Source organism: Myiozetetes cayanensis, unplaced genomic scaffold (assembly GCF_022539395.1).
Source record: "Myiozetetes cayanensis isolate MyiCay16 unplaced genomic scaffold, myiCay2020 scf4, whole genome shotgun sequence".
Taxonomy (NCBI): Eukaryota; Metazoa; Chordata; class Aves; order Passeriformes; family Tyrannidae; genus Myiozetetes; species Myiozetetes cayanensis.
The window spans coordinates 54,416,569-54,442,069 of NW_026087631.1; the positions used below are offsets into that span (position 1 = coordinate 54,416,569).

General features: G+C 37.8%; 1 protein-coding gene across 1 annotated transcript; it reads right to left on the reverse strand.

Annotated features, from left to right (window-relative positions):
• Positions 1-1,468: 1,468 nt before the first annotated feature.
• On the reverse strand, positions 1,469-24,750 carry PUM3 (pumilio RNA binding family member 3). Its single transcript, XM_050328516.1, has 17 exons — positions 24,426-24,750; positions 23,294-23,476; positions 21,329-21,464; positions 20,500-20,575; positions 19,626-19,719; positions 19,338-19,404; positions 18,604-18,778; positions 16,836-16,939; positions 16,238-16,316; positions 14,870-14,968; positions 13,417-13,470; positions 11,795-11,875; positions 9,836-9,978; positions 8,845-9,067; positions 7,703-7,790; positions 6,111-6,201; positions 1,469-1,721 (listed from the first exon to the last, which is right to left on the reverse strand). Exons 1-17 carry the CDS (start codon positions 24,520-24,522, stop codon positions 1,592-1,594), a joined length of 1,920 nt encoding a protein of 639 aa, XP_050184473.1. The 5' UTR covers positions 24,523-24,750; the 3' UTR covers positions 1,469-1,591.
• Between the last annotated feature and the right edge of the window lie 751 nt (positions 24,751-25,501).

Below are 25,501 nucleotides of genomic sequence, written 5' to 3' on the forward strand. Positions count from 1 at the left end.
GCATCAGTTTCTGCTCTTTGATGCTTCTCCTATGGCTTGGCATCACTGAGAAGAGCCTTGATCCATCCTCTTGACACCCTCCCTTAATGACAGACATTGGTGAGATCACCTCAGGTGTTTCTTCTTGAGGCAGAACAGCCCCCAACTTCTTCAGCCTTTCCTTGTAACATCAACTTTGTAGCTTTAATTAGTGGTGGAACAAAACAGTGAGCAGAAAAAAAATAATACAACTCTTTTCAATTTTTGGCTTATTGAGGGAAATAATCTAATCCTTAGAATATGGCACAGACATACTTCCAGTCAAGAGGATTTCAGGGAGCAATGAAAATATCATAGCTATAGAACATGCTAACAAAGTGAATAGCAAAAAGCCATGTTAAGAATGTCTGCTTACAAGGATCTGATGTGATGCTTTGACTGTGTGCTTTAATGTCAGGGCCATACAGGTGTTCCCTAGGGAATGAGAGTATTTTACCTCATGCTAAGCATGCAAGTCTGAGTCTCAAACTGGGTAATCTGATTGTGACGTGTGCTGAGTGCTGCACTTCCCGAGGGACTGCACCAGTAGTGGTGGATCATCATGAACTCTGTTCATTAACACAGTAATTGAGCAGACTGATTTCAAGTATGGAACTTAAACCAGTTTACTTAAGTACTGGCAACCTTAAGGCAGTCGTATTGTACTTTATCTTGTGGAAGCTGTGTACTGGGAGAAGTAATGGATAACTATCTGCTATTAAAAATGAAGCCACATCCTATCAAGCTAAGCAACAGTAAAGAGTGCCTCCTGCTGTTGGAGACTTATTTAACTGGGCTCTCTGTGTGGATTAGTCTATCATCATGGCATTGTACACCAGCAGGGAGGGTATTCTATGAAAGCCCTAACAAGAAAGTTTTGGATTTTTTTCTGAAATATAGGATATTTATTTGATGTCATGCAGAAGTAAATTCATCCCTCCCCCATTACAATGAAGAAACTTGGGGTTTTTAGGGCTTAAAAGTGTGTATTTCTTAGGAGACTTGAGTGAAACAAAACCAAACTGTGGTCCATTGAAATAGTCAGCTGCTCCTTCAGGACCTTCTCTGAAAAAGGTCACTGTTTTCATTTTATTCTTGTAAGTTCTTGTAAGTTCTTAAGGATGATGGCCTCCATCACAGGGTGAGAATGGAACCTGAATTGTTTTCCTGTTTTGTTTTTTTGAGGAAACCAGGAGGGAAGGGGATTAAGAACAAGTGTATTTGCCTGTACACAATATCTCCAGAACAGATGCTTGTGTTTCTATGGTAACTATGACAACATATGTGCAATTTTTAACAAGACTCAAAATATTTTTGAGCAAGTTATCAGAAAAGGTTTAACTTCCTGATTATGTGTTCAGGAGTTTTCACTAGCTCTTAAATCTTCTTGAGATTTCAATCTCTGAGAACAATCTTTTACTGTGCACAACAGAATGAATACAATGACAAGTTGTTTTAGAAATTATTTAATATACAAACGCATACACTGCTTCTTACAAAGACCACGGTGCAAAATCTTACCAAATCTCAGTGGATTGCATTAATGTAAATAATCTTTTTATCCCCATTTACATTAGGAAGTCAATTTCTCCAGTAATGCTTCTATTCCTTTTACGTTTTTATTCTGCTTCAGCTTTGGGATGAGCTTTTTCAGTCCTTTTTTGACTGTATTTGCCACTTTTTCATCAGTGCTCCGGAGAAGGCTACGAGAAACAGGAAAAATTGCAGGATGTCAAAGGTCAGCATACAGGTCCTAGGAAAAGAAGCTGTCCATGTAAGGAAACAATTACTATTTAGGACGAATATAGTTCAGGCCAGATTCTGTCACCTCCTCTTATAAAAAGATGTAAAACTTTCCAGAAAGTATGAAACACCAGGTGAGAACAAAACCAACAAATGATAAATCAGTCCGCAGGGAACTGCTGATCACTATTCAAAGCATGTTCAAACACTGTCAGACTAGGCTGTCCAGGGCTTCATCCACTCTTGGCTTGAAACCTGCCAGACTGCAGACAGCCCCAAATCCCTGAGCCCCAGGCCTACTATTGACCATTCTCACAGGGAAAAAGCTTCTCCTTTATCTTCAGCCTGAGCCTCTTGTGTTTCAGCTTGTGCCACTGCCTCTTGCCCTCTATGACTGCAAAGGGACCAGCTCTCCTCCATCCCCTCCCATGGGTGCCAGGGATGCTACTGGGTGCCCACAAGCTGCCCCTTCTCCAAGATGAAACAGCCTTGGCCCCACAGCCTCTTCTACCAGGTCAAGGGATCCAGCCCATGACTGTGCTGGTCACCCTTCATTAAACTCAATCCAGTTGTTGATATCTTTCCTGTAACAGGAATTACAGAACTGGATACAGTGCCATACATCTAATACACTCAAGTACCTTCACTATTATACTTCCATGGTGCATTTAGTGCAGGTCTACAGACCCTTACCAGTTCTGTTTTTCTTTTACATACTAATTTTAGAATACAAACCAGATTTCCCAGGTAACTTTCTTCCTCAGAAACAAGGAAACTCATCATACAATGTAAAATACTATTAGAAAAGAAAAGCTTCTCCACTATGCAGATCAACATAGGTACTGACTGTCCTTCTCCCCTCCTTTGGTTAACAGTGAGATGTTTTTGGACTGTAATACAAAATCAATAAAGGTAATGGCACACCTAATTTGCTACTTCAAAATGATGAGTGAACACCTCCTATCAAAAGTGTCTTCCGCAACTGATATGTGCAAACCATGTATGCGAATCAGAATTACATGTTTGACATGCAAATAAACTAAGATTGGAAAAAATGTAACACCCGTGTGCTGGTGTGAAGCAGGCTGTATGATACTACAAGTCCTTACAATCCCTAGCACTCTTCTAAGTGGCTCTCAAATTTGCAGCTATCTAAAAGCTTGTTTCTTGCCTACTTTTTAAAAAAGCATTAGATGTGGCACACTGAACTGAGTAAGACATAAAGGAATCAGTGTAGCTTGAGATAAGATTTAAATTTTGACTTCTCCAGAACTCCAAATCTCATGCCAGATGGTAATACTACAAGCAGTACAGCATGGGACATTCAACACAGGTGAGGGTGACACTTTTTCATCTTTTCTGTGAGTTATGTACCCCTGATAACACCAAGAAAGTCAAGAGCACTGACAAAGGATGCACTGATCACATTGTTAACTAACACAGAGAAGTACACGTGGTTCACTCACTACAGGGGACAAAGAGCACACAAAATAGCAAGGCACTTTGGACTTCATCTGATGTATTTCTAAAAATGAATTTCATCTGCTATACATGTACAGCTGCTTTCAAATTCCTGGTATCCACAGGTATTTCAAGACAGGTATTCTTAATACAGAACGTCTGCATGTCTGATAGACCAACATAGTGAACATAGTGGGGTGTTTTAAAACTATTCTTCTGAAAGTTTTTATAAGATCTAGAAAGCTGGTACTTATCAATTTTGTAGATATAAAATGTAACTTCTACAGGTTACAGGAATAACTCATGGAGGTCAACAAGACATTTGGTGAATAAGTTCTTGTCCCTTTTCTACTCTGATGTAATATATCATTTACAAATTAAAAAATACCCAGAAGAGTCATATATAGGAATGTAGATAGACCTGCACCATTGATATTCAAGTACTTACAAGACTTTATATACTAGGCTGGACTGTGAGCTTGCAGAGGGTCCTCTCATTACCTTAGGACTCCTCAGGCTAGTATTAGGTCAGAACCAGGCCCCTGATTTTTTTTACAAAAATCAAATTAAAAGCAAGTAGGACAAGGAAACGTGAAGGTCTAGATTACAGTAGGTAACTAAGAAGTCAAGCACTGCAATGACTGCTTGGGACTGACAAATAAAGACTAGATAGCCAAAAACCTTCAAATGGACTCCCTGAGTAATTCTGAGTTTCTGATTTGCATGTATGTGACAGATGGCTTCTGAAAGCCAACAACAAAACAAAAATCAATCATGGCTTCAGGGAGAACTGGCATTGTCTGAAAATCACTTTTGTCTGAGGGATCTGAGCTCCCTTATGACAAAAGTATCTGAGTTATTTTAATGAGAAGGTTTTTAAAAACTCAACAATTATTTCATGTAAAAAAACCCCTGCAGTTACTATCTATACCAGACTAAATTCAATTTATTATTGCTGTAAGATTTAGATAATCTCTTGACTTTAGTGCATGCAGTTAAACAAAAATGCAATTAATTACTATATGTTTCTGAGGTAAGCAGGTGTCACATGGAACAAAGAAAGCTGGTTCTGTGTTCTCAGCTGCCTAAACAAAAGGACTTCATGCCTAAAGCGTCATCAAGAGAACTTTAATCTGCAAAAGATTCAGATTTCAGCAAAATAAACAAAAAACTTAAGAATAAAATTCCAGTAAACAAAGAAGCAATATACTTTTTTCTGTCTTTCCTCTAAGTTTCAATACTGGTGAAAATACTGCCAGTTTGGGAGATAAGCTCCCCTGTTTGGTAACAAAGGACATTTGTCCAAGTCCCATCCTGTAGTGACATGAGTAATAGGAGAGAGGGAGAAAGACTGCCATTCCTCACAGGCCTTTCCAAAAAATACACCACTACTGTGCTAGTTTTTTCTAATACGCAATTAATAGTTTCCTGTTTTATCTGTAAGTCTTCAAAGCCTATTCAAAGACTATTGTCACAGTGACAGCCAGTTACTGAAGTGCTAAATATGGAAAAAAAAAATCTGTTAATTTACTTTGCAACTTTATTTGTATAATCTAAATAGCTTAAGCATGCACCGGCCACACCACATGCTAAAGGAATCTCTTCAGCCTTGAGTTAAAGGAAAAAACTCCAAGTATTAATACAGTGTCAGTAAAATAAGCCTTTCTAAGAAAACTCAACTGAAGAAACATGTGCAGTATCCATGATTTACAGACACTAGATGCATTTACTGAATTCTAAAGGCCTGTTATGAGAGGCAAATAAAGAGTGTTATCATTTTGGCAGCTGAACAATCTTAACAGCCAGGTCCAGATGACTATTTAGATGTTGTGTAAACTGGCTTTGTATCTGGATTGCAACTACTCCTCAACTATCAATTCTTCTCACTAGTGATCTGAATAATAATACCTAAACAAAGTAGAATTGAACTCAGATTAACTAACTGAAGTGAAAACAGCTTTTGATTTCACCTAAGAGCAAGAGCATCAAAGTAGCAGAGAAGTAAAGCAAACAGTGAGGGGAAGAAAAGCAGAGCAGCAAAAAGAGAGCAGAGGATTTATTTTTCAAAATCACGTTGTCTGTTTGAATTGCTTGCTGACTCTTTGGTTCAGTGAAAGTCTTTAAAAGGAGCCAGAAGTGCAAGGCTGACAGAGAAGTTCCAGAACACAGACCACACACTTCGGGTTAAAGGCAAAACCTTGTGTTTCTACAATCTGATATTGACAGGAAGATAAAAGTGAAAGCAGCGATGATTAACACAGCTGTTCACATTCGATAAAACAAAATGCTATTATTAATCTGATTCTGTGGAGTATTTTTGATCTCACTAGTTGCATGGTTCGCTGCTTCAAACTCATGAGCCAGTTAGCTCATCATAAGCCTTTGCATAGTCTATTCTTACGCGTGGTCTCTTCCAAACATTCCTTTTCTTCAGTAACAGAAATGTTTAGGCTTTGTAATTAAGGCATCAACACAAAGCATAATTTACCAAAACAAAACAATTTCCAGATTCTTTTATGCTGCCACCAGTCCCAGGTATTTAAATAATTTCATTAATTATTTTTATGTAGGTATTTGTGGACTGCTGTTTTGAGAATTTTGTGCTTGTGAAACAAGACATGGTAGGCACAACTTGAAAAATAAATTTGATTTTTAATCTTCAGATTTTCCAGTACTGAGTTACTTCCTAGTACTACAAAAGAGAGAGTTCAAGTAACAACCTACAGAATCTCTGGCTTGAATTCTTCCATTTCCTTGTTCCACTCAAGATTTGCCAGTTGTATGAAATACAGTACATTTTGTTGGTAGAAATTTCAACTGATGTTCTCTTAGCTGCTCAAGAAATTAACACTGTAATCTAATAAGAAGTGGCCATGTGCTTTACATACCAACACAGAATAATGGCACCTCTATTTACTTCTGCCCAGGTCTTCAGATTCTCAATACCAACACGTTCCACCAGTGTTCTTCCAAAGCAAACTGTAAAATGTGGGAAAGAGGAAGGGAGAAATAAAAAATAAACACATTATCTTTATTCAAAAAGCCTGTTGAACGGTCTCTCTAGTTGCAATTTAATCAAATAGTTTTTAGTTACCAACTATGCACAAAGTTCTGTTTCCTCTAAATAACTGACTGTTCAATGCAATGCATAATCTTTATAGATCTCAGACTACTTCCAAGTACTGCTTGTTAGACAACAGCAGTACTAATTACATATTACACTAATGACATGCGCAAAACAAAGAACCTAGGCTGACCTCAGGTCAGCTGAATTTGAAGAACTGAACCCCATGAAAACTGCTTTTACAACTTGTATGCTGAGCAAACTTAGCAGTAAATAATGCCAAAAAACCCCAACGAACTCCAACCTCCAAACAAACGCTGGAGTTATTTTTCGTATCACTTTAGATCCCAACTCCACCTGAAGACAGGTCAGTTTTTATACAACTTGTTCCCCATGTAATAATAACTGTTTGTTTTTTAATGCCAATTCAATAAACTCAGAGCGACAATTTTGCATGGCACTTTTTGGAGCAAACCAAAGGGAAAAGCATGTGCTTAAACTGGGAATTGCACAATGCTCGCAGAAATAAATCCAGATTACTATCATCATCTCAGGCTAGTCTCTGAAAGACACTCACAAAACTTTCCCTTTGTACATTTTTAATTATCTACCTGAGAAGCAGGAAAATAGCCTCCTTTGAGAAACATTTAATAAAGTACAACTAACATATTTTAAAGGAAATGGTGGCTACTTGAACGTAGCTAGAAGAAAAGAAATAAAGAGTTTAACAAGGCCTGATAATTTTACATAGAAAAAAACCCAGTGCAAAAAGTTCCCTCAGATTATACTTTGCCACTCGGTCCCTTTCATTTTTTGAGGTTTTTGTATGAGAAAAAGAAATCACTATTAGGATAGGGTGAGTCACACAACAAGATTTTAGTTATGTAATAAAGTAAGTCTGAAAGCTAAACTGAGAACATCTGTGCCCTTTTCCTGCCTTATGGAACATAAACTAGCAAAGTTGTCCTATTTTTGTGCACGAATTATTGTAATAACAGTCACAAAGCGTTAATCCACCAGCATTAATGAACACAGTAAAGATTACAGTTTCGCTCACGAGTACTAATGAAACGGGTTCCTGTTAGAAAGACTTCAGTGTTTCTATTATTATATTTCAAACTGCTATGCAATTTAGCAAAGTTATCAACACATTTTAAGAACAGGAATGAACTCTGTCCCAAATACACAGTAAACCCCTGAGAAAAAATTCCAACCACTACTTGTGTTGCAGAAAAAGCAAACATATCCTTGGCATTCTGTTTGTATAGCAGCTCACAACAGCAAGAAGAAGCACTAATGTTAAATTTTGCATTTACTAGTATACTCAAAGAAATAAATGCAACCATCTCAATTTAGGTCAGATAACCAATTAGTCTGAAGTCAATTTGATCAAATAAAGTTGAATTTCCAACATACCTTCTTTTCCACTCTCTCTCATTTTTTCATCTTGTTCTATTAACCATTTCAAAACTAGATGTCCTGCTGGATGTTCTGCAATGTGAAGCTTAAGGGGAATAGAAAAATCAAAATCAAAGCAAATTATATAGTGGTGATGTTTCAAAATGCAGTTACATGTCTGGCCATAAATACTTCTGCTTGATTTATTCACTCTGCCTTCAGCCACTACATCACACTGGTTCTTTTAGTTATCACCTACACAAATATGAAGTTTGATGCAAGTTTCTGAATACTCATTCAAACTGACCAGTTTAATTTTTACCATCTTTCCTGCAAAATTTAACTTTCAGTAATATAAACCATACCAACCTACATTTCACCCACTCCTCCAAAGACTTAATTCTTACATAGCAGAATCTCTTGCTCTACCTGCTTCTGCAAGAACTTCCAGACCTTTCGCATTTTCATGGACTTGAAAGTTCACTATGCTATGGTTCACAGAAAGTCACAGAAAACATGATTAGTTCACGTAAAATTCTGTACAATGTGTATCTTAAAGAAGAGGAAAGACAGAGCAAATCCAGCACAACTATGGGTATCTGGAGGACATCTATCTTAAACATAGTGTACACCGCATTTTTCTGTTTTGTAGTCTATGGATACATATCTGACTGAGCTTAACTCAAAACAGGGGAGGGGCACAACTTCGAAGAGAAGGTTAAAGACAAACAGCCATTATCTAAGATCTTTCCTTACATGGAGATATGCATATCTGAAAGCTAAGAGAGCCTGTCATTCTCCGTGTAAACAGTCAAATGACTTTGCTAAGTGCTTGATTGTACATTAAAAGAGAGACTGTGTAACATGCTTGTCAGCCACCTTCCCACAAAATGTTTAAAGCAGTTCTAAAGATTCAAGATCGTGAAGCAACTTGCTCTACAACTCATATGAAGTACTGGCTCAAGCCACCATGATCCAGTCAGATGCAGTAACAAAAATAACAAAATATGAAATCCAAATGTCAGAAAACAGGATCAGTCTAAGGTATGAGTGCTACTAGGGTAGTATGCTGAGATGTTCCATAAAGGAAAAAGAGAGGACTTCATTCTAGTAATATCAAAGACCTGCAAGATCTCAGCACCTTGTCCTCTGTACAATACCTGTCCATCACGGCCACCTGGAACCAGCTCTTCTGCTGCTAAGTTAGCAATTGCATCTAGTGCAGGTTGAATGTCACCAAGAGCTGTTCGAAGGATGTCAGCAACCAAGACAAAGGTAGCTTTGTCTATCACTACTTCTTGGGTATGTTCTTGCAAATATTCAAGCAAAGAAGAGGAAATGGCTTCCAGGAGTTCACGGCGACGGAGCTCAGTATTCTTCTTACTGAGGAAAAGGACAGTACACTAATGTAGAAGACTTGCTCTGTATGCACATTAAGCAACAAGAAATTTGTAACATATATGCTATTTGAGACAGATAAAAATCACTGGAAGACTAAAATCTAAGCATTAATGTTCCTTCTGTTTCACACACAATTAAAGACAAGTTGCTCACACATGCAGTGAGAAAGTGCTTAAAACTGACTGCCTTTAAACCTCACAGGTTTTTGCTAATCATAACTCACCCTGTTTATTTTCTTTTCTTTTTGTTATCTCAACTACCAAGATGTATTTCTTACACAGCTCACTAGTCATCTAAAATTGCTCCTTCTTCAAAGCTGATAAACACTAATGTCAATACAAGAGACTGGAATCAAACTAGCAATTTTAATTTTTATTGCTAGATTCTGAGATACACTTTTATCCAACGCAAAGCACCAGTAATGCATATTACGAATTTTCTTCTATGCCAAATCTGATATATGAGTTTACACACAGAATGTATCACAGTATTTGCCCTTTACAAAAGGGGTAATCTACTGATCACCAATACCTTGCTGGTTACTAACCACAGTAAATGTAAACCAAAAAAAGAGGAAAAAATGAAAAAAATGACAGAATAATGTATCTAGTAATACTTATCAGTATGATTTTTATGTATTTACTTTACTTAGATTTATTATGAAGAAAATTGAAATTAAATCATGACAGAAAGTTGTGTGATCTCTTCTGGACTCTAAGGAAAATAACTCAACTTTCATCTCTGAATTACCTATAGGCATTTCCATCTCCCTGTTGCAGAAGTGTGATGATTTCTGGAACAAAATGTGCAGGATCTCTAGGACTTAGCAAGTATAACAAGACCTTCTTTCCATATTTGTTGTTTATTATACTGGGCAAAGAAGCATTTATTTCCTGTAAGAGTAAACAAACAACAATGAAACATTAATGAAATAACAGTTGTTGGTCACTTTCAGTATCAAAACTGTGAGAAAGTATATCAGGAAAAACTCTAAATGACACAGACATGCTTGGTGGTGTCTCATTAGCTACGCATTTTTTGAGTCCTCATGAAAGAGACGGATTTCACATTAAAATCTGCATGAATCCTTACACATGCCAAGCTCACAATGTACAGTTGCAATCATATGTAAAACTTCAAAGCACCGTACATATTCTTTGGTCCTGGATTAAGATTCTGTGGAGCTGAGAGATGATGAGAAGAAAAGACCTTCAAAGGATTTAAAGAGCTTAAGAGCTTCCCTTACCTGCAAATTCCCAGCTGTGCTGCCAATCCACAAAAATGATGAGTTTGGTAATACTACCAAAAAAAACCCCCCAAAACAGCAAAATAATTCACAAAACAACAGAAAAACCCTTTCCTTTTTCTCCCCCTCAAATCTTACTAGTTTCATTACCTTCCTAAACTAAATTTTATTATAGATAGAATGATAAACAGCGTAAGGTATTTTAGAAAAAAACTGCTCTTTTAGACAATTTTAAGGCTTGGCTTCTTCCAAAGAGTACTCTTTGATTCTTGACTTTAAGATGCCCCCACCTCACCATCAGCTACTAGTTTTCATTCACTATCAGAAAAGCTGGTTTTGATTTTTTTTTTTCCCTATTCTTGACCTCATATAAACCCTGATGGGCCAATTCTATTATGTGTGAAGGCTACTTCTCCTTGTTATCTTTTACTCTTTTGTCCAGATTGATGTGGTAGGATGACCAAACAGTAAACATTCTATTATCTTTTATGATGGATTCATTACTGATCTCAGATGATTCAGTAATTAAATCACATCTTGGAAGCTCAGCTAAAGACAATCAAGAGTATCTGAACTAATAAACTCTCCAGAAAGCAGAGTGCTTGTAACACAGCACAGGAACACCTCAATGATCTCATAACAAGACAGCTCTGATAAGTCAGGACTTATTTGCTTGGACCTTCTGTAGAAGTTGTTACATTGCAGATTAGGATCTGAAAACAAAACCCAGCTGCAATTACAGCTAAAATACTTGAGAAACAAAAGCCATCTCCATACTAAGATGCTTTCATCTCTCCAGATCCAACAAAAAGGCACAACCAAATCTCCATGCTACGTACAAAATCCCAACTCCCCACTACACAAAGTTGCTTAAGGGAAGAACTACTCATATTTTTCAAAGCAAGCCTCATCAGAACCCCTTTCTTCTCATATTCCTCCTCCAATGCAAAACACTTGCCTTATATCTTTATTTCCCTGCCACTGTCTCTAAACCTGTCAGTCCCTAAAGCTACAGCACGAGTACTATTATAAGCTGTTTTCAACATTGACATCAGTGTTAATTACTCTGGTTACAGGATGCATATATTTTTGCCTGTAAATTGGATAAGGTAACATCCTCATTTTAAAGTCTTCCACAAATTTTATCTCTTGAAACTTGCAGAGTTCAAACTTCTAAGACAAAAGACATGAACTTTAAAGAGACTCCAGTCACCCATTAGCCAGAATGAACATGTAAAAAAGGGCAAATTTAAGCAAGCACTGAATCTAGCCTAAAAACTAATTCAAATAAATAACTAAAAAACATATGAAGAAAATGCTAATAAATATAATGAAACAGGGAAGATGGAAAGTATTTCAATAGTTTAAAAAAGCAGGTGGATTCCTACTCTTATCCTCCTATACACTGGCAAACACACTGACACTATTTAATATACTATTTTAGAAAAAAATCAATTACTTACTGATATAATTAATTGCTTCACAAGTTTTGTGTCATCAATGCAATCAAATGCTGCCAGCAAGACCAGATGAGAAAATTCACCCTGCAAAGATGAGATATCAGACACGCAGTCAAGTTTTATGAATATAATGACTTAGAATTGGTATTTCTGAGAGTTTGTCTCAATCATAACATGACATGAACCACAAACAAATTCTGACTACTTTTGTTGAAGGAGAGAAGACCAACATTTAGGTGCTCTCTAAAAGCAAGGCTTGTTAAGAGAAATACGTTGTTGAAACAAAGGTAGATCTGCCATTTGAAGTGGATACACTGTTTTATCACATCCAAGCTATTAACCTATTCCTACTGTATAATCATCACTTGAAATCACAGGATTTTCCTGCAGGAACATAACACACAGACTTTATTTCTGTGGTGGATTTGCTTAAAACTGAACTAAGTCACACACTGTATTTTTGGAGATCATATGTCTGCAATGACATACAGTCTCCACTGCATTGCTGAAGTGCAAGTCCCGGCATACTCAGAAGGGCACAACCCAATTCAGTTGGATATCAGTACCTCATTGGACCACACCTTCAGTGCTCCCAGTGTTGTGTTAGTTATTATTCACCCACTCTCTTACACTTTTATATAATACATAATTTATAAAATGTAACAACTCATTTATTCTGCTATTAGGAAATTATGGAGAGAAACATTAGCTAGACCAGTGGGCCCCAAAACAGTTTGCACAAGGTAATCCATTGCGGTACCATCAATAAATAAATAAAGACAACCTCTGGTTATCTTTATCTTGGTTTAAATTTTCTATTTCTGTGCATGTTTTATAATGTATTAGTATACATTACAGTACAGTAATACAGGTGCATAATTTATATACACATATTGGGGATGCAAACTCATGACGTGATCAAAAAAGTTTGGAGGTCACTGACGGAGACCACATCAACTATTAGCAAACAGAAAAAAAACAGTAACCAGGAAGGGAAGAAGTATAAAAAGCTCTTCACAGTTCCAGTTTTGCCCAACTCTATGAAAAATCTGGTTGCAACTGTTACTCTACTGGTCCTGCAGTCTCCAAGAATACATGTTACTCAGAAAAAAATAAGACAAACAGACTTCTTCTTCTTCCATTGTATGTCACTCTAGTATTAATTCATTTTGAAGTTTCCTGACTTGAAAAAAATATCGAGCATCTTATAAGAAATACGAATGTTCAAATAGCCTTTCTAACGATGTCTCCAACACATCTTGATTTTTTTCCCTCTTCTTTATACATGTTGTTTTATTCCCAATCAAGGAGAATTAACCAAAATGCCACACGAAGATAAAATATAAAGTTGAGTTCCAAAAAAGAAAAGGCAGAAAGAAAACTTAGGACTAATAATGAACTCAGATACTTTAAAGAAGCATAGTACTATATGTAATGCCCACAATGGTATGTCTCGAAATATTCCATAAAGTTCAACTATTTCATATTATCTAACACATCACCACTGTTTTAAGACTAGTTTGAGACCTCACAGTGGTTTCCAGTACCAAAGAACATTCAACTCAGCCTTTATCAAAGTATTTGTGCTTCAGGGACTACGAAATAAATGGTTAATGAACACTCACCGTTGATATTTTTTCAATATATGTCTTCATAGTTTTCACAATGACTTTTCTGTCCTATTCAAAATGAAACAGGAAACTCAAATGAGGCTTGAATATCAGTGATCCTGAGTAACTAAACTGTTATTTACACCTTTCAAAATGATAACCTTCAATCAGCTTACTACAGCAAAGGCTATTTACCAAAGACTCACATTTGTATTACTGTCTACACTCAGAATCAGTGTGAAAAATTAAACCTGAATTCTGACTCAATCCAAGAGAGGTGCTGTGGTATGTTTGTAAGTCCAGCTCATCAACAGTAGATGTGAAAAAAACTTGGAAAAAACCCCAACCAACCAACAAACAAACAAAAAACCCAAACCATCACATATGTTCACACATATATTTATTACTTTAAGAAGAACAAATTTCATCTCTTTATTTGGAAAGAAATCTATTCAAGAGAACCTGAAAATTAATAATAATGGCCAGTCTTCGCGAGCGAAGATCCGGGGAAGGTCTTTCCACCTTCCAGCCTGCGCATTGGATTTTTTAGGTGAGACACAGTGTGCATGGAACTGAGCCCACCCTTTAATCCTAAGGTTCATCTGCCGGGGCCAAGCGAGCTTGGACGGTGGCAGCGAGGTCCTTAGGACGTAGGTGGGTTGCCTTTAAGGGCTAACGAGCCCCACCTGCCCGGGAGTGGCCCTGACCGGGAATCGAACCCGGGTCTCCGCGGTGACAGCGCCGCGCCCTTACCACTAGACCACCAGGGGCTCCTCACCTGAAAATTAAGATTGTTGCAAAACCCTATTACTAGCAAGAAATTTTGTCAGAAAGTTCCCTCAGTGCTTGTTCTTTTGGTTCTTGCAATAACTACTCAGTCTTTCTTAGATCCATTATCACCCCTAGATTCTAGGAACTTTGTTTTTCTGTACTCTTTAACAAGCAGTTAATACTGCTTTTTAACTTTTTAATACAGAAAAACATAGGAGGTATTACAGTATTTCCAAGAGGCGATGCCATACATTACACCTAATGTATTTCAGGATACTGTATCAGCAGATGAAACTGAAACACAGTTCCTGTAACATTTTTTTAAGTCTTAGCAAACTTCCAAAGGTGAACACGTTTTCCCATTAAGACTTTTTTACTGTCCTCTTTCTCCTGTCATTTCACTTGTATTAAGAAATCTGTGGGACAAATGAAAGGACAATAATCTTAAAATGGAAAAGCTTTATAGAAAAGCTTCAAAATCTCTGCCAAAAATAAAAGGAGATGCTTTCACTATAGAAGTTCTAATGAAAACATTTGATCCACAAAGAAAAAATTACTGCTTGTGCTTGTCAACAGATAAGGAGGGGTCAGTTTTTAACCTTGCTCTCAAATTTTTAACTGCATGAAAATGTGCACTAGCAGAAGGCCCATTGTGGGTAATCACAGAAGACTAAGTAGAGGGAAAACCAAACATTACCTTGGGAGTGCCATGCCATAAACAGTGCATTGCTACTCGGGCTCCATCATGAGTGTGTGCCAGGTAGATGACAGCCTCTCTGATAGCTTCTATCATTTCCTGGGCAAGAAAAAGTGATAGAGCAAAAAGGTGAAAGAGAAGGTGTGAGAAATCTCAAAGCAGGTGGGTGAGAGCATGAAAGGATCTTTTTGTCTGCCCACAACAATACAGAGAACATCACTGGCTCTACAGAAACACTCTCATTGCCAAATCAATCCCCTCATGGCTTACTAGATACTACTTCAACTACTATGCAATGACTTCTTTTACATGAAGCTCCCACCTATTCCTCTTTCTATCCCTAGCTGCTTCTTGCTCTCTAGCTGAAGGCTCCAAGCATTTGACCAATTATTTATAAACTGCTCAGTCACAACATGGTTGGTGTCACAAGCTGTATGTACAGGAAGGAAGAGATCTGTAGAAGGGGTTTCCAAACCCAAAGAGGATGTCCATATACTAGCACATCTGCACAGAAGGCCAAGCAAGAAGTAGGAGATAAGCCTTATTCCCGACTCACATCAGCTCATCAATCCAGAAGCATTCTAAGACGATGTATTACATGAAACCATGCACAGGAATGTTTAATTAGGCAAGATCCAGACTCAGAATAGGTCACAAATAGGCCAGTCCACTACCCTCCAATTTGGGTTTATTAACAGTAACAAAGCAGAATTCAGGAGACCAGATCAGTAGAAGCAGGTAAGAGACAGAAAGTTTAGAAGGCTCTGCCTGGCTTGAGATGAGATTGTTCTGAACTGGAGAACCAGGACAAGGCTGGTGAAATCAAGCAGGATATCAGCCTAAAGGATGTCACTTCACACAGTGGATTTAGGCCTTGTTTTTGCAAGAATGCCTGAGGTAATATTAATACTGGAATGCCATATGGACATAGCAGATAAGGCTTTGGCTACTGAGAGAAGAGCCCAATCTCACTGTATTTTGATCAAGAGATTTTTGGGCAATTACTGTAAGTGGTTAAGAAACTACACACTGGAAAGCTAAACTACTGGAAGATATGGCCCTGGCTTTAATTATTCCCCAGCTACTGAGAAGGACTATTTAGCATGAAGAAAGGAAATGTCAAGTCATTTCACTAAGTCTTTATTTTTAAATTCAAATATTGCAAGCACTAATGCGGAAATTCACTGTGACTGTAAATCTCCATACAACACCACTCCCTGGTCATCCATCTAGAACCACCAGATTTGTAAAACTCAATAAATGAAAGATACGTATTTTTGTCTAGTTGACTTACTGTACTTTCACAAGATAAAAAACATTCCACTGAAAAGGCAAAAGAAGACCAAAAACCAAAATAAATATACTTACAGATCTTTGTTTTGGAAGAGCGTGAATGAAAAAGTCCAAAAACACTTTATGTACCAGTGAGTGCTTTATCACCGCCTCTCTGTATTTGGACAGATGAATATAAACAACAAGTTCCTCACAAATAATCATTTTAACATATGCTAGCAATACCTCATTTGTATTTTAGAAAGTTAGGCAGGGTGGTGTACAAAAAACACAGAGTCAGTTTGGATTAGATATTTAGCATTGAGAATATGTGAATGATTCTACCAAAACTTAAAAGTTATAAAACCTATTTTCTCATAAAGACCATTGGAGAAGCTTATTTAGAAATGGATTATGGAAACACATTACAGTGTGGGATTTCTACCAGTGGTTTGGCTGGGGCAGGGGACACTTTAGTTTATATAAGTGGAGTTCAATATTAAGGTAAATTACTCATTATGACACCTGGGACAAAAGCACAGTTACTTACTATACAAGACAGCAATGTTACAGCTTAAAATGATCAATATCTCTGTCACATGAGCTTCTAAGAATATCCATGTCATTGTTTGTATGTCAGAAACAAAGTGGTTCAGGCTAGATTGCCACACCTTAAATCAATTTTTGTCCTTACTTTTGTGCCATTGGTGTCAGAATCTGTTTCATTTCATCCAAGATGGCCTCTCTCTTTTCAGGTTGAGCTTCTAACACTTTATCAAGTGTTGGGACAACTGGTGTCTGAAACGAATGCACAAAGAGGTTTAGTTGCTCCCAATAAGTATCAGAGTTTATAAAAATCACAATGTTTAGTCCCTTTTTAATAAAAAATCATGAACAACATCAAAACCAAAATAATTTGCTGCAAAACTAACAATTACAATTTTAAAAATAAAAAGCTACCCTTTTTTAGTATGTCAGAAGCTGTAAACTTAAGGTTTTACAAATCAAATATTCATCAGCAGCAAACAAAAAACTACTTCCATGGTCTGAGCTGCTTTTGGCCAATCATGTCAGCTCTTCATGAGACTGTTGGATACAAGGTAAAATACACAAAACTGGCATTATGTTAAGGTGCTCCTCAGCTAAACAGAAATCCTGCCATGACATGTACGCATACATCAGAGGGCAACACGTCAGTGAACTGAGAAGTTGACAAATGCCCAGGAAATTCCAGTTCAAGAACAGCAGAGAGGAGGAATATATACTGTATACTTTCCATACAGAAGTACTTCGTAGTGTCTCAACTGAAGAATTACATTGGTAACTCTTGTATAATAATCCGTTGCTGAAAGAACAGTCTGACTAGATAGAAAATTAGAGTATTTTTTTAACTGTCCCTCCTGGAGAGGTCTTTTTAAAGACTACATTGTCATTTTTAATAATCCTACATTGTGTTGAGTTTCAGGTTTGCACCAAAAGGTATGGCTACTTGAAGCAGTCATGCCAAGAATGCTGGAAAGACCCTCTAAAGAGTATCACTGCACTTAGATTTTAAGGGTTGTTTTACTTCCCAGCACAAATTACAGCCCACAATCACAGCACACACACCTTTCTATTACAATGTTGCAAAATGCTTAACTAAAACTTGTAATAACCTCTTATTAAGAAACAAACAGGAATACGGTTCAGAAATGAGTGGTTAATTTCTTAAAGAGTTTTAACAGAAATCCTGGGTAAAAGTATGCTGTGTTGTACAAGAGGGTGCAAAAGTCACTCTCCCGTAGTTAATAATTGTGTAAAACCGTTTTGTACTTTGTAGCAAAATTCCTGACTATAATGGAAACCAACTTCTCAAGTCACAAGACAGAAAGAAAAACAGAATTCAAAAGAAAGGAGGTTGTACTTTTTGAAAAGGTTCTTGCTGCATGGTGAGGATCTACATGTAAATGGTTTCAAGGGAGTTGGGACTCAAGTCCTGGAGCCTCCATAGGAAAAGAAAACAAAGACAAAAATTAAGCCTAAGTGGCATACTGTATATGGATACAGGCCCATTCTGCCCACACTCTGTTCTCAGGAAACATAAGTCAGTTCTGACACAAGAGTCATCTACAGTGTTAATGGGGAATTATGCCTAGATCTTATCTCAGTAAGGATGACTGCAGGCTAGACACGATGACACTATGACAACTGTAACTACATGATAATAGACTGCCTTGGATGAGCCTTGCAAGCTCACACATAAAATATTTGAACATATGAACATAAAATATTTTACATAGTTCAAACTGAGAAAAACCACAACAATTCATTCAGACTAGAAATATGCAAAAATTATATTTAAACACACTAAAGTGGACTACCTTTGGACAGCTGACAGAAAGAAATTTGATCAAAATAAATAGTAGGTAAGACAATACCTTATGTACTAAAACACCTTAAACTACGAAGTATTGAAACACCACCTTGTAAACCTGGAAAGTGTTCCCGTACAGTTCTTCTGTCAGCATATTCCTCTGCTCCAAGATGGCTTTGTCATTATATGCATATTCCACCACAGCAGATGCCTCGGCATGACGGAGCATTTTTTTCACATGGCCTTTAAAACTTTTGATTATTTCTGCAACTTGTGGTTTTGTTCTGTTTCATGGAGAAAGATCAATAGCAAGAGTTAAAACTTTCAGAGGTAAGCTTACCTATCAATAGTTTTATTTTTGGAAACACACTTAGGTAATAAGTTTTAGTACAGAAACCATGAAATATATGCATCTGGATCAGCCTTATGGCACTTAAAAAATGTGGCACTTAAAAAGCCGGTATTATGGAGAAATGATAAGGCATTTGGAAGGAAAGAAAAGAAACCAATGGACAAATTCTACAGAATAAAGGATGCCATTCCAAATTACTATGCAGAGAGAATTTATAAAAGCCAGGGTCATTTTAAGGCAAAGATCAACTTTAAGCATACATCTGACCCTTTTTTGGCACGTTTTCCCTGACGGCTACAGCTTTAGCTTTACTTTTGGCAAAAAAGAAAAATACTGTTAGCAATACCACACACTCCAGTCTCATTCCTATTATAAAGACATTTTCAGAGACTTATTTTTTATTCATGATTGATGCACTATAAATTAAGAGCAGCATTCACACTAGAAATGAAACATCCCAACACAGATGAGCAAATTCACTTCATACTCACCCATACATAAGAAACTTCTTCACAATATTTCTGGAATATTTTGACTTGCTCAACTCTACTAGGCTATCTAGAAGAAGGGAGAAGCATTTAGATGGTTTACTTTTCACTACATTAACTTCATAAAACAAGATGTCATTACTCACATAAGGATGAACAGCTCACTAGAAATGATGCATTAGTTCAGAAGAAAAATCAAAAATATTACAGAGAAAACAATATGGCTTGTTCAAATGCTTCCTAACAACAATACAGAAACAGACAGGTAAAATGTAAATGGGAAGAAAGTACCTTTCAATTCTTCAAATATCTCTTGCCTTTGCTTCTCATTGCCATACTGAATAAAGCACTGGATCACTCGAGTTGAATCATGTGCAAATGCCAGCTGAAGGACAGAAGTATTTCATTACCCTGGGCCATTCAATTGCCATTAGGCACCATATTTATTTAATGAACATGCTCTCTGGTACAGTTTCATGCCATGTGTAGCATGTAATGCCAATTATAAAAGCAGTTACCTGTTTATAACAAATTAAAATTTCAGGTCTTTTACCCCTTTACAAGTACTCTATCAAACAAAATACAGACAACACTTTCAGTTGCTGGCAATTGAAGACATGCATTAATGTTTTTCATACTGAAATAAAATCATTAAATGGTATCTCATTTCTTTTTCACATCCTTCTTCATTTCAGAGTGAGGTCCACTTCAGCATGGACTATCAAGAACCACTTTAAGATCCAACATGTATTCTACTACAAATTTATACATTCCAAGAACAAAGCAGAGAGACTCTTTAGTATAGTTAAGCATCAGGACACTATCTTCTCTACAGACCTGCATAGCAATAACTGTAATTGATCAAAACTCTTAGTTCCTGAACCTCAGTTAACATCAAATTTCACTACACTAAAGCCGCTTGGCAAAACAGCCTTTGAATAGCTAGCTGACAGACAGAGCATCCCAGGACTACTGTCCTGAAATACAGATGCCAAATGTAGTCTTTCAGCCCTGTTTTTGTTCTTTTTACCCACAGTTTAAAAAAATTCCCTGTAGCTTTAGGAAGAACAGGTACACTGTTATACTATTAGAAGTTCTTATATAGTACACAAGTCTTTAAAGAAGCTTTGCTGAACTTGTGCACTACACCATTAGTTTTTCCTACATTTTTAATTTTCCCATGAAGAAGCTTCTGTAGTTCGTTCATTAGCTTTTCTCGTTTCTCCTTATCACATTTCTTCCTATAAGCAAAAAAAAAAAAAGTAAAACAATTTTAATTGAGGAAGTAGCTTTTTTTTTAGTCTGATTCAATTATATCTATAAATTAAGAAGCAAGATAGTACAAAATAAAACTAGCCTCGCTTGTGCTAATCCAAATTTACATTGTCATTAATTAAGCCTCTAAATAGATGTAATTAAGCTGCTTCAGTTCCTGAAAACGAAACCAGATATCCACACTTTAATCTTACTCTTTTTTCGAGTAACAACATTATTTGAAACATAAACTCAAATCTGCAGTCAGAGTTGTTTACAGATCCAAAGATCTGTAACCATCTTACAGCCAAAATTGCAAAGCAAGGATACTTAGAGCAATCAAAATTAACTTGGCTTGCTGATATGAGGCCAGAAGCCTAGAATTATATCCCCAGGGTAGACGAACCTTCACAAAAAGCTCATGCAGTAATCCCACTGCAGGATCAGGGTGAATCAGTACATGCTCTCTGCATCAGGATTCAAAAAGAAGTAAGACAACTTCTTAAGCCCTTCTTACTGACAAATTTTAGCCTAGAATACAAGTTCAATCCAGACATTTCTAGCCCCATGGGTCACCATACTCTGAACAACCTACAAAATTGCATACAACATTATTGTTCACCCATGGAGTTTCGATGCCAAAATGTAGTTTTATATAATTACAGGAGGAGAAAGAAAGTATTCAGGAAATTTCTGACTAAAAGTCAATGCAATGAAAGGAAAAAAAAAATCCTTATTACCTTCTCACATTTTCCCATATTTGCTTTGATTTTACAATTATATCATAATTACTTTTATCATTAATTTGTCTGGTTTGCTTTAACTCCTTCCTTTTCTTTTTGAAGTCACTCCATTTTGGCTTCTTAGAATCTGATCCTTAAGACAAAAATAAATACATTTTCTACAGTCAAAAAAAGAGGAGCAATGGAATTCTTTATCAGTATAAACTGTGGCAGACCCGTGACTTGAATTGCTACCAATTCAGGACCTTTGCCTACAGTTGCCCAGCTAGCTAACATGAAAGCATAAATAAAGAGTAAGTATGCTAAGCTAGCAATTGCTACTTCCAGAATACTGGAAGAACAAGGCAAACAATGATTTTCCTCAAAGATGTCAAAGGATGCATCATTAATCTCTTACTACCTTGAAAATTGACTCAAGGTGTACCCAGTAGCCTATAGCACCCCAAGTAGTGCTCCCTTTTTAGTTCATGCTACATACATATCTACACATATGTACACACATACCTTTTCCCTCTCTTAAAAGAAGACCTCTAACCCAAAAATACATATCTGAAAACTCAGAAAAAGAAAAAAAATTAAAGTGTTTTTACAAGCTTAACCATTTTATTCAGTCAAATTCCTTAAGCGTGGGATTTTAGTCTACAACAGCTGCACACCTCCACACAACAAACTCAGGTAAAGTAATATAACAGAAGTGCCAAAAATTAATTACGGAAGAACCTCAAGAATTTGATTTTAGCTTTATTCATACCTTGACAAAAGCCATTATCTTATATTACATGGCTTCACTGAAGCAAGCCATGCTAACTATTAGCTCTCAAGAAACACTAAAGGCACAGCTTTAAATTTTTAGACCTTAAGGTACCACTTATTGGTATTCAGCACCTTGCACTTAAATGTCTTTCCCATCCAAAAAAAGATGCTTTCCTTTTACAATGCATATTATTGATTTTTATATCACTCTCCTATCACTCTCTTTTTCCTTACAAGCAAAACTTGTAAGGCTTTGAAAGCAGTGTCATCATGCAAAACACAGCAGCTTTCAGTTACTCTTATAAACAACATTTTTTTCCCTGGGTTTCAGGTGTTTTTAAAGCAGATTAATACGAATACTTAGTTGCTGTTAAGATTTCCCCACATCCGATGCATATTTCAAGCAAAGCCATTCTGCAAATCTGCAATTACATCAACAGTAAAATACCTAACATCATCTACTGTCCTACAAACAAGTAACATTTTTCTGCAGAACTTCAGATCCCCTCACATAAAATTCCACTTCTCATTTTACAATGCTGTTTAATTCTCCCAGCAGACCTTTGACTCACAGCAGAAAGAGGGACAACATGAAGATCTCATGCAGAAGAAACAAATTTAAACATTATTTAATTTAATAATTTAATTTAAACAGTGATAAACCAAGAAAATTATTTAGTCTTTCTGCATAAACAAAAAAACAAAAAAGTTGTAAAATATAAAAGCAGTGGTAGCATCCATGATACCCTTTTTTTTTTTAAGGAGGGGATCAGATAGTTTGGACCACAGAAATTACATATGTAAAGGATAATCAACTTTGTGCCATGAATTTCTATTCCAAAATTTATAGCAAGTACCTTAAGAACAGTTGATTACATTTCAAAAGTGGTCTATGAAAAGCTCTGTATTTTCCAAACACGTCAAAATTGCCAGTTCCAAGCCAACCACTTAGCACTGACATTAAAATAAACAGATTAAAATTTTAACTTCCAAGAAAATTCGTAACTTGATTCTCACAACTTCAACCTCAGGCTTAGTCAAAGGAAGTAATTTTTCCCACAGCAAAGATCAAACAGGAAGTAAATCTAGAGTTATTCAGCAAATTTGGAAAGGTGATAACAAGGTAAGGGGGAAAAGGAAGATCTAAATGAACAATGTGTTTCCCAAAACCTGGCTTCCACTGATATCCAGGCTTAAAAATCTGCTCACCTCCATGTTCACTATCCTGAAGTTTCCTCTTCTTTGCAAACTTTTCTGGTTGCTGTTTATTCTTGAATTGTTTGACAGCAGCTCTTCCAGGTGTTAACTGTCCTTTAGCAAATTTCTTGGAGATGGATTTAGGCTTTCCTTCCTCATCTCCTTTGTTAAAGAGCTTCTTTGGTGGACCTGCATCTACTAACCAACAAATCAGAAATTCAAATGCTAGAGCTAATGTTGCTTCAAACTTAAAGAATTCCTGTAACAAGAATTAAACTTCTCCATAATAACAATTCTACATCTAACAGTAATTCTTATGCGCTTCTCAAAGCTAGTGTTTTCATTGCAGTCCCCAGGTGTGTCAGTTTTCTCTGGGGAAGTTTAGCCCAGGCATTACTTTCTGGGCAGCAGGTATAAAAAGGATTATTCTACATCAAGAATTTCACTCTCTCTGACATCAAAGTCATCAATCCCCAAATCATCTTTTCACAGTTTATGCTCAGAGTTGTTCTGAGATCATCTGTTCTAAACAGAAGAGAGCAAATGTTGCTGAAAGGCGTCTTCCCAATCCTAACCCACTTCCACACAACCTAGCTTCACCTCTTCTTAATATGGGACAACAAATCTAGAATCAAAAGGTTATCAACTCCATATATTTGATTGAGAGTATCTTAGATGAATCGAATCAGAGACAAAGGGCTTTCAATGCAACCTATTTAAAGCATTTCAGCTTTACTTCTCCAAGTTAGTTGCCCATACAGTTGGTGTAATCTTGAATGGAAGACATCCACTACGCTGTTGAACAGAACCGGACCCCGTGTTGACTCCTGGGGCTCCCTGCAAACCAATGGCCTCCCACCAGAGTATCCCACGCTCTGGACCCAGCCCTTCAGACTTCACCACCTTCTCGTCCAGCCCGTAATTCATCAGCACCCCTTCGAGGATCTTACAGGAGGGCAAACACTGCCAAAGCCTCACTGAAGTTCCGGCAGACAACACTGCCTTCTCTTCGCTCATCGCCCAAACGAGTCACTTCATGCGTAATTTACCAGGGGGGAAAAAACCCAAAAGACCTCCAAGCATGCCAGTGCGCAACCACAATCCCTGGGCCAGGGCTCCCGCGAGCGAGCCTTTGCCTTCTTACCATTATCCTTCTTAAACTTCCTCTTCCCGCGTGGTACTTTCCCACGCGGTGCTTTTCCACTCTTCCCCGCGAACTTCTTTTTCCCCGTGTTCTCCATGGCGGCCACGCTGCACACAGAGCGGGGGACGGGACCACTGGGCCGCCGGGGCTCGCCCGTGACCAAGGCACAGCCCGCGCACCGCGCTGAACGCGCACGGCGGAGCCAAGCCCTGCCCGGCGGACGCTCCGGGCGGCACAGCGGCTCGTTCCCGGTGCCCAGGGACGCCCGGCCCGGCCCGGCTGTCCCGAGAGCCGCAGGAATTTGGGGTCTCCGTGCGGGCCCCGCCGCCTTCACCAACACGTGCGGCCCCGACCGCGCCCGGCGGCACCAGCACCGCCCGCCGCAGTGCGACAGTGCCGCGCACGGTGCCGTACGGCGCGGGGCGGCGCGGGAGGGGGGCGGGGGGGGGCACACGTGACACCGGCGACAAAACGAGAAGTAAATACCGAAAAGAGTTAAAATCTGGCAGTAAAACTGAAAACAGGGTTCCCCTTCCGCCACTGGAGAGGTGCTGGCCAGCGAAGGAGTGCCGGACTGAAGACTGCGTGGGGATTTCCCCGCAGATGCTTCACGAGTGTTCGTTGCAGACCAGATTCAAACGAGAGGCAGTGGCTTGAAGTGAACACTGAGCGCTGGATTCTGCTGAGAGGCCATTAGGTGTAGGATTTGTTATCACAGGTTCTGGTGCTGTTGAACAGTGCTTTGTGCACAGTAGTTTGGGATCGTTATCCTTTGGATATCTGGCTACAGACTGAACCACTTAGGTGAGGGACATCTAAAACCACATGGAAAATAAGGCTGAAGTCCCGGCAAAATCAGGCTGAAGTCTCAGTTCAGTGATACAAGATGACATGCTTGAGAAATGGCCAATCTGGGGAGGGGCAGCCACTTCCTAGAAGGACATTTTTATAATTCCCTCTCCTTTTTCCTTGGTTTTCTTGACTTTTGTTTCTTTTTCTTCCGTATATATGTGAATCTGAGTATCACTGAAGTCATCATGAGTCAAACCTGGTGAGCTGAACCTCAACAGTTAATG

Bases quoted from the DNA above. Each gene is read 5' to 3' on its own strand.
- PUM3 (XM_050328516.1), bottom strand. From the start codon at position 24,522: ATGGAGAACACGGGGAAAAAGAAGTTCGCGGGGAAGAGTGGAAAAGCA. The intron at 13,471-14,869 runs GTAATGTTTGGT...CATTTTGAATAG, and splicing joins TATGGCATGGCACTCCCAAG to GACAGAAAAGTCATTGTGAA. The intron at 7,791-8,844 runs GTATTGTACAGA...ATTCCCCTTAAG, and splicing joins CAGGTGGCCGTGATGGACAG to CTTCACATTGCAGAACATCC.